General features: G+C 43.3%; 2 protein-coding genes and 1 long non-coding RNA gene across 7 annotated transcripts in view; 1 reads left to right on the forward strand and 2 right to left on the reverse strand.

Annotated features, from left to right (window-relative positions):
- Window positions 1-489: 489 nt before the first annotated feature.
- The window catches only part of LOC107055180, a 67,362-nt gene continuing 53,253 nt past the window's right edge, over window positions 490-14,598 (forward strand). The window contains exons 1-3 of the long non-coding RNA XR_001470193.4: window positions 490-808; window positions 968-1,035; window positions 2,015-2,185. This is a non-coding gene — a long non-coding RNA (uncharacterized LOC107055180). The remainder of the gene's footprint in view (window positions 809-967; window positions 1,036-2,014; window positions 2,186-14,598) is intronic.
- On the reverse strand, window positions 2,301-8,889 carry TREMB1 (triggering receptor expressed on myeloid cells B1). Of its 5 annotated transcripts, none has more exons than XM_015298956.4 (8): window positions 8,058-8,132; window positions 7,179-7,745; window positions 6,109-6,429; window positions 5,654-5,737; window positions 5,040-5,094; window positions 4,264-4,364; window positions 3,977-4,029; window positions 2,301-3,365 (listed from the first exon to the last, which is right to left on the reverse strand). In XM_015298956.4, the coding sequence occupies exons 2-8, from the start codon at window positions 7,669-7,671 to the stop codon at window positions 3,144-3,146; spliced, it is 1,329 nt and encodes a 442-aa protein (XP_015154442.2). In that variant the 5' UTR covers window positions 7,672-7,745; window positions 8,058-8,132; the 3' UTR covers window positions 2,301-3,143. The 5 variants fall into 5 exon arrangements, with proteins under 5 accessions (XP_015154442.2, XP_015154443.2, XP_046760103.1 ...); XM_015298957.4 differs by having other exon boundaries at window positions 7,179-7,532; window positions 7,614-8,132; NM_001313684.2 differs by having other exon boundaries at window positions 2,305-3,365; window positions 7,179-7,532; window positions 8,058-8,889.
- Window positions 8,873-14,570, reverse strand: TREM2 (triggering receptor expressed on myeloid cells 2). Its single transcript, NM_001037832.2, has 4 exons — window positions 14,442-14,570; window positions 11,116-11,460; window positions 10,720-10,774; window positions 8,873-10,318 (listed from the first exon to the last, which is right to left on the reverse strand). Exons 1-4 carry the CDS (start codon window positions 14,479-14,481, stop codon window positions 10,093-10,095), a joined length of 666 nt encoding a protein of 221 aa, NP_001032921.1. The 5' UTR covers window positions 14,482-14,570; the 3' UTR covers window positions 8,873-10,092.

Consider the following 14,598-nt stretch of genomic DNA (forward strand, 5'->3'; position numbering starts at 1 on the left):
TGGGTGACATTTTCATGCTATCTGTAGAACAGCTTGGAAATACCGGCTGAGAGCTCCAAGTGAAAACTGGTGAGTTCTTCCAATACCAGATCTGATAGAGCACAGTCCTACTGCCAGTGTTCGGTGCCCAAATAAGGGGGATGGTGTCCCCATATGTGAGGTAGGTTAGGCAGAACTCCAGCAGGCAGTTCTGAGCATCCGATTAGGTACTGCTGTTGGGGGTTATCTTCTGAACAAAAAATTTCTCTCTGCTAAATAAACAGCATCTGACTTCCAAGCTTGGACGCTGGTATGTGCTGCAGTCCCACAGGCTGGCAGTCAGTGTGGGTCCTGGTGGATGCTGGCCTGCTCTTTTGACACAGTGTTGCTGGCAGCTCTGCAATCCTGATGAAATGCAGAAATGCTACAAGTGTGATTGTGGGCAAATAGAGCAGAATAAACCCTCAAGGACATCACAGCTGAAGATTCATGAATGCAGAAGAGCATGAAGGGCAGTGGCCCAGGGGAATAAGCAGGCATCATAGGCCTGGAGGGAATGCCCACAGCACATAATAGGTTATCTGATTACAAAGCCACTCAGATATTGATTTTCACAGCTTTTTGCTTTATTCTTAATTTGAAATTCTTTTCAGTTCCCTAACAAGAGCAGGACCGGACTAATTTAAAGCAACCGCTTGCTTTGGAGAGAAGTTCCTGTATCTGGTAATCTTGGGCTAGTCACGGTTGCCAGGATCTCGTCCTTTATTGCTTAGCTTTCTGTTCTGGTAATCAATATTCTGAGTTGCTGGGGAGACAGGACAGAAGTAAGGTAGGAAGTTGAGGACAATTGAACAGATATTCTAAAGTGAACAGAATGGATAAAATTTTGTACTGCTAATATGAAGTGGACACGGTTGGTAAGTGTTGGGTTTTCTCTGTTCCTTGGTTCCTCATGCAGTAACACATTGCTGATTCTTTGTATTTCAAGGAGCTAGAGACAAACATTTGTTCCAGAAATGTTCTCATGCCCCAGTGATTCCCAGAGGAAAAGAGAAGGTATGGATGAGCCAACTGTATTTCATCCAGCAGGAGACTCTTGGTCTCTGTAATATTGCTCCCAAGCAATATCATCCAAAATTCAGTTTACTTTGCCATTTTGTTTTTTTTGTGGGTCTTTCAAGGCATGGAGCAGCACTGGATGGTTTACATAGTAGTTAATGAAACATTATCCTTTTCATCTCTGTCTTTTGCTCAAATCTCAATGGCTTCTTTTGCATGCCCAGTTTGCAAAGCTGCTGCTGCTGGATGTCCCCAAGATGGCGTAGTACTACGATGATTGTGGTAGAATCTCTGGAGTATAATTCACAGTTTATTATGTGATTGTTCTGTTCTTATAGTCCACTTAAGGCCAGAGTGCTTGGCAGTGAGCAGACAATGCTGCCCAGCCATCAGTCATTTGAATATACTTTTACTGCCTGTTAGAGATGCAAACAGTCCTCTGAGTGCCTTTGCTTTAAGACTGGCAGTTACTTATCTGTATTTCATGACAGAGGACTGATGCAATCTAAGTGCTAAACTGGCCCTACAAACCCCCTCAGCTTCATCATGTGATAATCTTCAGCTTTGTTGAGAAAAGGAAGTGTGTACCAGAAAGCCTTTCTATCATGACTTAATTATTTCCATTACATTACTTTTAAGATCTTTTACTCTGTGTGCCACTGCTGCTAGATGAGAAATTTGGACACACAAAGTTTAGTTGCTTTCAGAGAATCAAACTGGTTAAATAAGAAGTAGAAATTGTGTATTGATGCCTGTTATGTTAATTACTCATCTTTCCTGGTGTGCATAATTTCAGACCTTAATGGCATGGCTGCACACAATCATGTTTGTTGTCTCAAAAGTGACATGAGCCTCAGTCATTCTTTCCAGTGTGAGCCAGTACAGCTCTTTAGGAATCAAACCCCTCCCCCCCCCACACACATATGTAGTTAACAGTTATTTTAATGTGTTTTTTTTTTCCTGGTTCTATTTTCAGAGGATTTGCAATAGAGAGACAAAATCATCTCAGCTATAACAGCATAGACCCTGATGTCCTGTAGCCACATCAGACCTGGCAAGAGAAGCTTCATCATCTCTCCCCTCTCCGCTCACCACGTCTCCTCAGAAATGGAAAAGAACCCGCAGGCAAAGTGGAGTTTCTGTGCAGGTTATATGATTAATTGATGAGTGTGCCTTTTCACGTTCCTTTTCTCCCAGTTGTAATATAAAAAAACCAGTCATTTCTGTATCATGTTCAGCAGCCGTGGGTACAACTCAGAGAGTTAAGGTGAGAATCATAGTCAGCTTTATTTTAGGAGCTATCCATAATTCCTAGGGGTGTTTGTGGTTATCGCCACCATAACAGGATTCAGTAGTTTGATCAGAATGAGTGTAATTTATAACAAAGCCAAGACAGACTTAAACTGTAGCGTGGGTGTGGTGTTAATAAACAAGCAGAGAAGGCAAGGAAACCCAAAGTTATTCATACAGTCTGAATTCTGCAACTGTATGTTCAGACTGAAGACATTTTATGTAGACAAATACCATTCAATGAAGCCCTGGTTTGGTGAAGCACATTGAGAGTATTACTTGTCTCTCTGAAGTATGCAAAACAACTTCTGTGCTGAAATTCAGCAGGTACTTTACCACTTTGCTGTTCTGGTCCTAATCAGTGGGTAGTAATTAACATTTCACATGCAGATATTTAAGTGAGTTGGAGGTCCAAACGGAAGTGCTGTGCTCCCATATCTTGCAGCCCGTTGCTGGCTGTGACACTGTATCTGCTGCTATCACAGACAGCCTTTTTCCTGAAGTTGGTCTTATAGTTGCTCATTGCTTAAAAATAGAGCCCTGTGCAGATAGCGAATGTGCCACAGCCTTCCACAATGTTTGTTCAACGATAGCTGAATTGTGCTGCTGGGCTATTAGAAAAGTTTGGTTGTTTTTCAGGGAAGGTTTGTGCATCCATGTGTCTCATCCTTTCAGCAATCCCGTGTGTACACATCTCCAGCAATTGGTTACATGCGGGTTGTTTCTAAGCTCAGTTCAGCAGCGTTCCATCAATAAGCTGAAGGCTCTGTGCTGCTTTCTTTCAGTGGACCTGCTTTTCTCTCTTCCATTTTAGACTATAGGGTTGTGTCCTTGAAGATAAGGGTAGCATATTCCACAGGCCCCGAGGGATGTGAGCTCCCTGGTGGTTCCTGAAGGAGGAAAACTTTCGGTGAAGGCTGTATGTTGACATACATAACATCTTCAGGTTTGGGTTGAGGTTGGTGCCTTATTGCAGCATATATCGTACTCTCATTGTGGTCTCCATCTGGCATTCTACTTGCTTTTTCTCTTCCTTCCTTTAAAAGCATAGAGAAGGAGAAGTTAAAAAGAAATGCAGCACTTTTTTGCTTCTGAATATTAGTCTCGGTTTGATTACAATTACAGACACTTTCTCCACATACTATGAAACTGAGGAGGAGGAGAGAGGATGCAGGGAAAAAGTGAAAGTGTGCTTAGAGAAGTTTCGGAAATTCTTATATACAAAACTCTTCTTTCTAATCCTGGGTGGAAAGGCTCAGCAACAGTTAACACACTCAATATTTAGAGAGGTTGCAAATAACAAAGTTTTCCTTTGATGAGCTTTGGTGATATTACTGAAGGTCCAAGGCCAGTGAACTTTCACAATTACCTATTTGTTATTGAATTTATTTTCTGAGTACTGTAAACAAAAACAGGGATTATGACTTGCTCGTGTTATTGAGGCTGTGTCTGCTTTGCACCCAGATGTGGTCACAAACATAGACAGCTTTGGTCAGCTGGCTTGGCTGGATGGAACACATTATCACTGTAGGATGAGTGGCACTGTGTACTTTGCGATCCCCTTGAGTGGTGAGCACAGAGCCAGCATTGCTGCATAGCAGACATCAAACAGAGCACCAAGAATAAGGGATTTCAGATGATCTCTTACCTGCAGCACTCCCTTTCTGAAAGCAGGATGTCTGTCAAAGTCCATCTCTTTTCCTGCCACAAAAAATAGAATCTCTCTTGAGCATAAAACCACACTCCTATTTTTTCATTTAAAAAAATGACTGCTTCCGCTTTCCCTTCTCAGAAGCTTAGTGCACATGTTGCATATCACTCTCAACTCAGTTGCATTTCCTTCCTGGATGATGATACTTCTGAATAAACCATCCCTACTTTCAGGGTGCTGGGAAACCAGGCTGCAGGGGCAGGGAAAAGACAAGAGAGCTTTACCTGCCCTTTTCTTCCTGATGCAGCTGGTGATGAGTGTAACAGTGGCAATCAGGACAGCTGTAGCCAGTAAGGAAATCAGCACCATGACAGCATAGGGGGTCCTGCAAAGGAAAACATGGTGTCTCCATCACAATTTACATCACCAGAGGTGACTAGGCTAGTCTGGGAGGAGGTTTTTTGTGTCTGAATTTGGATTATGGTTCCAGAATAAAAATTCAGCATACAGTTAACCCTGTTGTCTCTCAACAGGTGTGATTCTGTGAGGTCAGTACTGATGTACACTCACAGAGGATCCATCCCAACTGTATTTTCTTTGGTTCTTTGCTAGCCTGGGGCATATTCAGGAGCTTGAAATCTCTTCCTGCACTCAGTTACAGTGCTGCTTAGAGTTCAAAGGCATCCCTTATCGGGATGCAGGAGCCTTTCTCATTGTCTGTCTTTGATCAGGATCATTATGGGTTGCTCTTAGGCTGGTGTGCTTGTACAAGAGCAGAATCATTGTAACATTGCATGGGTTGTATAGTTGTCCCTTTTTAAGCAGGTAGAAAAGAATAACATAGTGAAACTGAGCATCTTCAGTAAAGTCCTCACCTAGAGCTCCTGAAACTAGTAGGAAACATGTATGGCTTTCATAGGGCTTGAGCAGGTTGACCCAAACTCTGCAGGGAGAAGCCTATGTGCATGTGCACATTTCAGCTGCTTATCACAGCACTGCTCAAATCCTGCAGTGCATCCGGAATGCTATGGTTAGAATCTGGGTGTCTTTGTTTTGTTACCTCTGGTCCTTTCTGCTGTCGTCTATGGGGCTGGCATCCATATTCCATTTTTCCCCTTGTTTAAAAAAAAGCAAAAGTGAATGATTTTCCCATGTTAATCCATCCCTGATAACTTTGTGTCATGCTAGCATGCTCCAGAGATGCTGCTTGCTTGTTAACCATGAAATTGTAGAATGCACAAGGATATCCATCCTGTGCTGTTCATCAGCAAAAGAAAGCTTATTAATGCGGTTGAGTCACTGGAATCATCCCGTCATGGGTTTGTCCAGTTTTTCAGGAAAGAGCTGGGAGTTTGTGTAGGCTGTTGGCTAGTGGCGTCAGTGTACTATCAGCAGTGTAGGTACACGAAAACATCAGGTGTAGGCTCAGCCAGAGAGCTGGTAGCAAATAGCTGTGGGGACAGGAACAGACATCTTGTGATTCCAATTTTCTTTCCTTCAGGTTATAGTCCTCTGGTGTTTTTTCATTGTTGCAAAATAGGTAAGCCACGAAAATTGATGTCATTTTAGAGAGCAGCGTGAAAGCTGAGTTGCATTTGAATGCTGCTAAAAAGAAAGTTTCTTGGAAGACAAATCTTGACATCTTTTTCTTAAAAAAGGGATCTCGTTATTTACCTCCCCTCCTGCGTTTTTCAGTCAGGTCAGAAAAATCAGATTGTTTCTGCTCAGTGCGTTCTGTTTTGCTGCTTCCTGCACTGGCTAAAAGCAGAAGGGAAGTATTAAATTCAAAAGTCTATTAACAGACAGTGACAAAGAGGTGAACTCAGGTAGAAATTCATGGAAATGTTCAGATCTCTTGGAGTCTGTTCCATCTGCTGATGCGAATGTGAAGTGTCATCAGTCAGTGAAGCCAAGTCAGACTGCCCCCCTCCCAAGAACTGGCAGCAATTTATACCATTAGTATGTATCAGAAAATCTGTTTTAAAAAGGAAATTCAGGAGTTATCTGTGTCGCAGGAAATTTCAAGGCTCAGAAAAGAGCTCTTTAACACTGACCTGTAATCTTTCTTGTCAAGTATTAAGAAATTGCTGACTTTTAGAAGATCATCAGTAATTCTTTGATTAACTCACCCAAAACTTTCAGCATGATCCTCTTCAGTAGTTTGTTTCTCCCCTGGAAACGGCTCTCAAGATGATACTCTCCTGAGTCATTAAGTTGGAGCTTTTTCAGCCACACTCTAATCATTTTCCATGAGAAGTCATTCATCATTTCAGTCCTCTCTGCTTTAACAATACTTTGATCAGCGTTACCTCTGATAATAGGTTGACATCTAATTCGGGACACCATTTTGCACCAAATAAAATGTTGAAGTTCTCTGATGTTGACTGTCATAGAATAGGAGCAGTGGAGGAACAGAGATTTTCCTTTTTTGGCGAATACTGTTACCGTTTCTAAAGAAAATAGAGTGGTGAATCATTAGGATAAAAGACAAGAAAGAACAGTCCCTGTGGTAGTGTGTGTATTACCCAGCAAAGGAGCAGAGGCCAACATCAGCACAAAGAGAACTTGCAGAACAGGTGGAAGCCTGTATCAAGTACTCTGTCACATTCTGGGGCTGTCACTGCTGTGACATTGCCCAGGTGCTGTGACAAGGAGCCACCTCAGCATATTTCTAATGTCTAATATCTGTCTTCAAGTTTAAGAGGGTGTTGCTCCCTCTCACGAGTCTTCTACTTGAGTTATCAGAGCCTTTCTGCGTGAAAGGTTTCTGTGACTGGAAAACACTTGAAACAAAATGGAAAATTTTGTGCAAAAGAAAGTTGTATCCTTTTAGTTTTCATCAGCTTGTCTGAAATATTTCCATCCCAAACACATTTGGTTTTGATTAGTACAATCCCACCAAACTGTATTTATGGTTTTTGATGGTGATTTTAAGAATAATGCTTTCTTTCCCTTTGGAACTTCATTTCATATGGAAGAAAATCATTTATTGGCCATTTCTGCCTCTAGGTACATACAGATACATACTGTGATTTTATATTGAGCTATAGAATACAGTTTTATCCTGTCCTCGATAACCTCCCGGGGGATTTATGGTGTCTAGATATACCATGTTTAACTATGAAACAAAAAAATGGAAATGATACATCATTTATTTTGGTTGTCTCCCACCAGGTGTGCTGTTGACCACATATCTCACCCTTAGGTGAAACCACCATCTGTATTCTTTGCAGCAAAACTTGCTTCATTTCAACCCAAACCCCACACTGATATGTGCCAGAATCCTCTTTTCGAAGTGCTGTCATGATTACAGAAAACCAGCCGCCTCCAGAGTCTCTCAGCTCAACTGGATGGTACAGTGCACGGTTAGGACCAATCCTTTCTTCTGAAGGGAAGCTCAAGGATAAGTCTGTACAATATCTTTCTGGTTGTTCCTTGCACCAGAATTTCTTCTCATGTGAATGCTTGTGCATGTCATATGAGCAGTTAGCTCTGAAGGACTCTCCCTGTACTTGCAGAAACACTTGCGTGTCCTCTCCTGCCATGTGTGATCCTTTGAAAAGAAGAAGAAAATTGATGCCAGAAGTAGTCACAGCTTCCTGTGACACTTTTTCTTGCATTACACTGTTGATACCTCTGGGACAGTGAGAAGAGTTATCTGTCTCTGCAGGTTTGCATAAAAAAACATCCATGCCCAGCCTTGGTGCCACTACCCTTTTCCATTGTTATTCATATTGTTCCTTTCTGTGGACTCAGTATTCATTGGCTGTAAGAAAGCAAAGAGCAGCTAGCCTGTCTCACGTTGCTCACAATACCTCATCCATCATGTTTCAGGAGAAAATAACAAACACAGATTCCCCTCCCCATATGCTAGGTGATTTCAGACTGAGAAACCTAAGCTTATGTAAACAAAATAAACAAATTTCAGGCTGAACATCTCCTCTTGTTGACATCTGGCAATCCTATTCTGTGCCTGGCGATAGATGGCCTGAATAAAAAGCGTACAAGCAAATAACAGCAGCAGTGTGTACAACAGCACTCAGAGCACCCTGCTCCATAGTGTGATAGAAGGCCTTACCTGGTAGCACCAGCAGGAGCAGCAGGGCTGGAAAACTGCCCATCCTGAAGTAGAAAGTGGTATATGGCATACAGAAGAGAATGTATCGCAGAGCTTCGTTATCACTGAGGAATTCTCTGATGCAGAGGAAGCTAAACTTGCTTTGTCATTTACAGTTGTCTACTGTCTTGAGTGATAATGGTAGTTTGGAGTTGTTAAGAACATCTATTAACCACAAGCTGTCTTCTTGGGTGGGGAGACTGCTTCATGTTTACTGGCTGTTTTTTTGCTTTAAATATGTAATTGTGTAGATAGCTATATTTAGCAATCAGGCTGTGGAGCTGGAAAAGAAATAGGCATTTTCAGACTCTGGTGCCACCTTGGCAGTGCAGCTTTCAGTAGGATATGTTAATCCTTCCCGCAGTTTTGTGCTTATGTGCAGCTTTCATATTCTTGTTCAGAAGTGCCCAACATCATGGAGGCAGTGAGTGGCCCTACATGAGGTGTCAGAGCTAGAGCCAGGACACAAGCCTCTTGGTTAATGCTACAGTTCCCTTGCTTTGCAGCTCATGCCTATGCTAGGCACTTCAGAGTCATGTGGGAGAACTAAAATTAAAGGAAATTAATCTAGAGCACAACTGTGCATAGCCTTGTCTGGTCTTGGGATCTCAGCTACTGACTACAAGATGCTAAATGGAGCTGGTTGGACCCACCCACCTGCTCAGCCAGCTTGGAGTACTGTCAAACGCAGCAGCATGTTCTGAGTGTTACCTCTTATCTGGGTGATTTATTGTGAGTTGGTGTGCACCAGCCCTTTATCATGAATCCGCACTATGTAAGATAACCAGTTTGATTTTATTTAGCTTTGTAGGCAATGTGGGAAGAAGTGAATGGCATTGGGTTTGGGTTCTTCTTTGGACAGGTAATTGCAGCTTCCTTTTGGGGAATGATGAACAGTGATCCCCTTGAGAAGGTAGAAAAAGTGCAGGTAAAGTACAGAGAGACAGATCATTTTTGTGTTCATGGAATGATTTGAGAAGTGAAGAAACAAGCTCAGAGCTGTGTGCAGATTTCACCTCCCTTAACTGTTAAGTTCTGCGGTTCCATATTCCTCTCCACACTGACTGACTGCTAAGGATCCACTCTGTGCAAGGAGATCTTTGGGATCTTAGAAAAAGAGAATCTGTCACCTAGCAATACTCTGAGATGGCACAGCACTGATAGATCTCACCCGAGCAGGGGATAAGCACTTGGAATAACTGCCTGGAAGCATGGTGCAGTTACTGGCAGTGACTGGAGGTGACAGCAGAGCACTGCATTGCCATAAGTACGGCAAAAACATCAGTCTTTATGGACAGGACTCTTAGAAACAAGTCTTAACAAAGCTGATTTCTAGACAACAACACTAGCTTTCAGTAGAACCACATACATCCATTTATACTTAATGCTTTTGGAAGAAGCATTCATGGGCTCTGTAGACATGTATAGGACATTCTGAAAAAAAGCTGAGAGCTGTCCAGCACTGTTCTTCAACAAATCAAAACTTCCTTGGAGATTTGAGTTGAAACAATGTCTAATCATTTTTGCACTGCATGTATGGGTGTGTGAGTGCACAAAAACACAAGGTGGTTGAGATGTGTTCACCTGGACTCTTGTTTAAGTTCATTGCTGTATCTGTGGTTTTACTTGTATTATAATGTATTATCTGTGCATTACTGTGTCTGGGGAAGCATCTCTGCCACATGGGTAGGTTTGTGTTGGATCTCTTGACAAAAAAATTTCATCTTCCTCGCTCCTCCCAGCCCTCAGTCCCACCTGCTTCCATCAGTTTCAGGTGTTACTGGCAGCATCATTTCAATTTTGTTGTGTTGGAGAAAGCTGGTCGTCAGCAATGAGAGAAGGTATGTCATTCCCTCTCCAGATGTGATACATTTGTAAATACGTTTGTAAATACCTATATTTAGTAGGCAGTGCTTTTCTTTCTTATAGCAGGTGGCAAAGCTTTGCTAGAAAAAGCTTGATGTTCATTTCCCTATCAGTTCTCTTTCGTTTGGCTCTAAGCAGTGTTCTCCCAGGAGGGGCTGATTCCACCATGTGCATGCTCTACGAGGTCACCAGGGAAACGGAGGACCTGGTGTTCATTCAGGCTTGGCTTGTTCTGCTCTGTCTCTCTGTTTTTCCTGCTGTTGCTAATGATAAAGATCAGCACAGCCACCACAAACTTAGTAGCCAGTAATCCAGCAATGATGTAGAAGACCGTGAAATCAGCTTTAGGAGGGATGCTATGGGGAAACATAAACACAACAAAATGAGACTTAGCAAGGAAGAGGATGATTCAACCTTTAAATAAACTCTTGTATTTTGATAGGATAAGAGTGCAAAGGTGGTAACAACTCCTGTGAGTGGTACTCCCTGCCTGGGTACAACAGACCCTGCGAGGTTAGAGCAACTGTAATAGGGCTAACTGCAAGATCTCACATATGGATAAATTATGATCTGCAGGATTTGGTTTGCCTGGCCCTGAAGCAGTGCTTTCTGTTCAGAAACCATGCAGTGGCTACAAGAGTTGTCATGCATTAGGAAGGGGCAGAGAATATGCCTGTGGTGATATTCTTCTCAGCTTCAAATGGGATTACAGGTGCTAATCTAGTTTAGTCTTAGAAGAAGGAATATTACGGTTTACCTGGAGGTGCTCTGCACAGCACTGGGTTCCTCTGGGATTTGGGTCTCCAGAACAGCTGGTGACAGAAACAGAACAGTTCAGTCTGCAAATGTTTCCATGTGATATTCAGTGGTGTCACAAAGCCAATGCCCCAGATAGGCACAGATAACCAAAGTGAGGCTGGGCAGTGGGCTGCGTGCTAGGAGATTAGTCTGGGTGCTGACAGATGACATGTGTTATATGTCCTGTGGCAGTGAGTTTGTGTTGCTGTAAATTGGGAAATCAAAACAGGCTTGGAACTTCCTTAGAGACAGACAAAAGTAAATGTTTACCAAAGTACTTTTGCCAAAGCCTTGGCATCTGCAGGGATGTGAAATTTAAGTAGGAACTTGTGAAACTCAGAGCCCCAGGACCTACCTGTCAGCACATCCACTTGTACCTTCCGTAAAGTGTTTGTTTCCCCCAGGTAGTTAGTTTTGCACTGGTACAGCCCGGCGTCCTGCTTCCTGAGTCGCCTCATGGTCACTGTCAGGACCCCATCCTGGATGTTGTCGCTGATGGAAGTGGTGCCATTCCTGTTCTTCAGGAACGGCAGCCAGAAGCGGCGGGCGCTCACCACGTGTTGGCACTTGCTGCCATCGATCTGCTTGCACCAGCTCTTCTCTCTCCACCGCTGCTGCCGGGGGTTATAGGTGCAGTTCACAGATATGGTCCCCCCCTCCATTCCATACACTGTAGTGATGTTCTCTGCAGTGCAGGATGCTAGAGAGAGGAGGAGAAAGTGGTGAGCCACAACTTTCATATCTATCCCTCGCTACTATGTTTGTGCTAAACAAATGTCATTTTCCAGTTCTACAACTCTGATGATGGCTACTACCAACTACAGGGCTGGCTCACCTGCCTTCCCTGTCAAGAAAAATACAGTGTACTCAGGTTCGGTCCTGGTTCAGACTTGAAATAAGTCTGTAGTGATCCTATTGGCTGGTGTGTCATTTGGCTCTTGCCAAGCAGCTTTTTCTGTGGGATTTTGCAGATCTTCTGAAGCTCAGCAAATTTTGGTCCTCATCTTCCCCTTCTGGCTCTGCGGTGACTGCTCCGGATTGCAGTCTGGAGCTCGGTGTTGTCACACTTGCTGTGGTCAGTGTGCTCCTGCCCAGTAAGGGGAGGCAGTTTCTCAGCGTGACTAGGGGATTTAAATAGGAACTTGGTTTTCCTCTGATCTGGAGGAACATGAAGCTAGGCATTCAAGCAGGTTAACTTGGCACTAGGTAAACTGGCTTGGCTTTTACAAGTTGTTTTTGTGAAGCAGATCATCACAGAATTGTAGGGGTTGGAACAGACTCTTAGAGATCATCAAGTCCAACCCCCCTGCAAAGCAGACTCCCTACAGCAAGCTGCACAGGTAGGCATTCAGGCAGGTCATCTTGACCCAGTAATAATTCATTGTTTCTTAGCAACCTTTAGTTAGTTTCTCCTTGCTGTAACACCCCTTCTTTGGAGCATGCAGCCTGCCTACTTGCAAACAGCTGCAGCAAGGTGACTTGCTTCCGGCTTTAGCCTTGAGCTCAACCCTTCCACATATGTTCAGAGGTGCAGATTTGGCTGTGATGCATGCTCTGCTGTGAGAAGGGTCCTGTGCAGTATACGCCTATGAAGTTTGCCACGGTTTTAGGGCCCTTTACGCAGCCAAAGGAAAGCAAAACAGCCTTGGCAGGTGCTGAAATCAAAGTGAGAGCTACAAACAAGTGACCAGCTAGCTGTTTAGCAGGTTGCTTCTTATTTGTATTCCTGACTTCTGATTCCAGAGTCTTTGCAGATTGTTTCATCCTGTCTTTTTAATAACCTACTAATTTTAATCCTGTTGATAACTGGTCTGCAGCTGCTTGGGTTTTTTTTGTTCTAGTTCCTTATTTCTAATTTCCATTTCCTCCTTATAGTGGGCAAAGGCAGAAGGGAAAGTCTATTAATACTTAGAAAGAGAAGTGCAGTGTGTTGTTTCTGGAAATCTATGTAGATTCTGTGGCAAGATAAATAATGCTAAAACAGGAGTAAATTAAAAAATGGGTTGTTGTGAGGCCTTTGTGTTGGCAGAGCCTTATCATGAAACATCTTAAAATAATTTTAAACATTCTAAGTGCTTTGTAAGCTGGGGGGGAAAAAAAAAAGAACAAAAAAAGCTGAAGGTCTTTCAGGCTTTCCTAAAGGAAGGCATAAAAATGGATCTATGCTCTCCAGTCATCCAACACCCACAAACCTTCATCCTGCTGTTTTGTTCCACTCCGTGGTTCCAGGGAAGGCTTTACCGCCTTGCATGTCCAGTCCCATGGGAGCCAACTAAACATTGTAACTCCCCTTCCTACTTGTCCTGTAGACTCTTCTCCTACATGGTTCAGCTTGGCTTTCAGTTGCTGGAGCAGCCCCAGGTTTTGCTTTTATGGACCAGAAACACTGTTGCAAAGCAGTGCCTTGATAGTCATGGCATTTGTAGATCTGCTGATGCCCCAGTGGAAAAATTTGTGTCATTATGTTTTTGGCCCCTTCTGCTGACAGGTCATTTATTGTTTGTGTTCCTCCTCCCTTTTTTGCTACCAAAAAAAGCACTGTGGACTTTTTTTCCAAATTCAGACTTCAGTCAGAATTGAGATTCTGTGCTCCCAAAGCCTGCATATGCACCTTTATGTGCAGTGTTCTGGGAATCTCGCATCTCCAGAATTTGCCTGGAAAGAGAAGGCTATCAGCTGAGAATAGCTGGATCCTGTGCCTTGTTTCCCATTACTTTCCAAGCTGAAAATAGTCAAAGACTGGGAGTGTTATTCTATACAGAGATGTGTTCCCTAGCTTATGTATTTCTTTGCGATGCCCAAAGGATGTCTCTCCTTCACTGAGTTTTATTTTCTTCCTGTTGAACCACAGCCACTGCAATTTACATTCAGCCTCCTACGAATGCAAACACATAGAATTTTGCAGTTTCACTCTGAGAAAGCACAGAAGACTTTTGTAAACAATGTTTCATCTTCTGACTCAAAATGATCCCTGTGAGGAAAGCTGAGTGCTGGGGTCATAGAATCATAGAATCATTTCAGAATCATTAAAAGCCATCTAGCCCAACTCCCCTGCAGTACACAGGGACACCCACAGCTCCATCGGTGCTCACAGCCCCATCCTCTGCCTGTGGGGGTCTCCAGGGAAGGAACACCACTGCCTCTCTGGGCAGCCTGTGCAGTGCCTTGCCACACTCATCACAATGAATGTTTTTCTTATATCCAATCCTAAATCTTCCCTCTTTTAATTTGAAATGTTTTCCCCTTGTCCCTTCACACAGACCCTGCTACAGAGTCTGTCCTCTGCTTTCTTACAGCCCCTTTGTTAAAATAAGGGTATAGAGCAAACTTGGAAGATAGGGTCTGACATCCCTGCAGTGTAATAAGGGAGGAGGAGCACGGTGCAGAACGCACTGCAAAGCTCCAGGTTCCCTCTGCTTGTACTGTGTTGTGTACAGTGTACAGACAGTGGTAAGGCTATCCATAGTAAATGTTTGTATTGTTTTTTCCAAAGAGCTGAGTGCTATAATGAAGATACCTTTGCATCCAGAAAGAGCTGTATCTCAAGGCCTGTGCAGTCTTGTTTGTTATCATTATCTCATAGAGGTGAGATATCTCTTAGGATAGAGACTAAGTTCTTGCATCAGTCCTTTACCCTACCCTACCCTAACACATAACCCAAGGCCATGTATGCTTTCTTACCTGAGAAGAAGACCAGGATGAGGTGCATGAGTTTCTCCATGTCTGTCCAGCAGAGAAGGGGGCAAAAGAGGAGTCCAGACAGAAGTGAAAAGAACTGTTGCCCAAGAGCAGTTTGCTTTTCTCCCTCCTAGCTCTGCCGGAAGGAACTTGGCATCTT

This window comes from Gallus gallus, chromosome 26 (assembly GCF_016699485.2).
Source record: "Gallus gallus isolate bGalGal1 chromosome 26, bGalGal1.mat.broiler.GRCg7b, whole genome shotgun sequence".
Taxonomy (NCBI): Eukaryota; Metazoa; Chordata; class Aves; order Galliformes; family Phasianidae; genus Gallus; species Gallus gallus.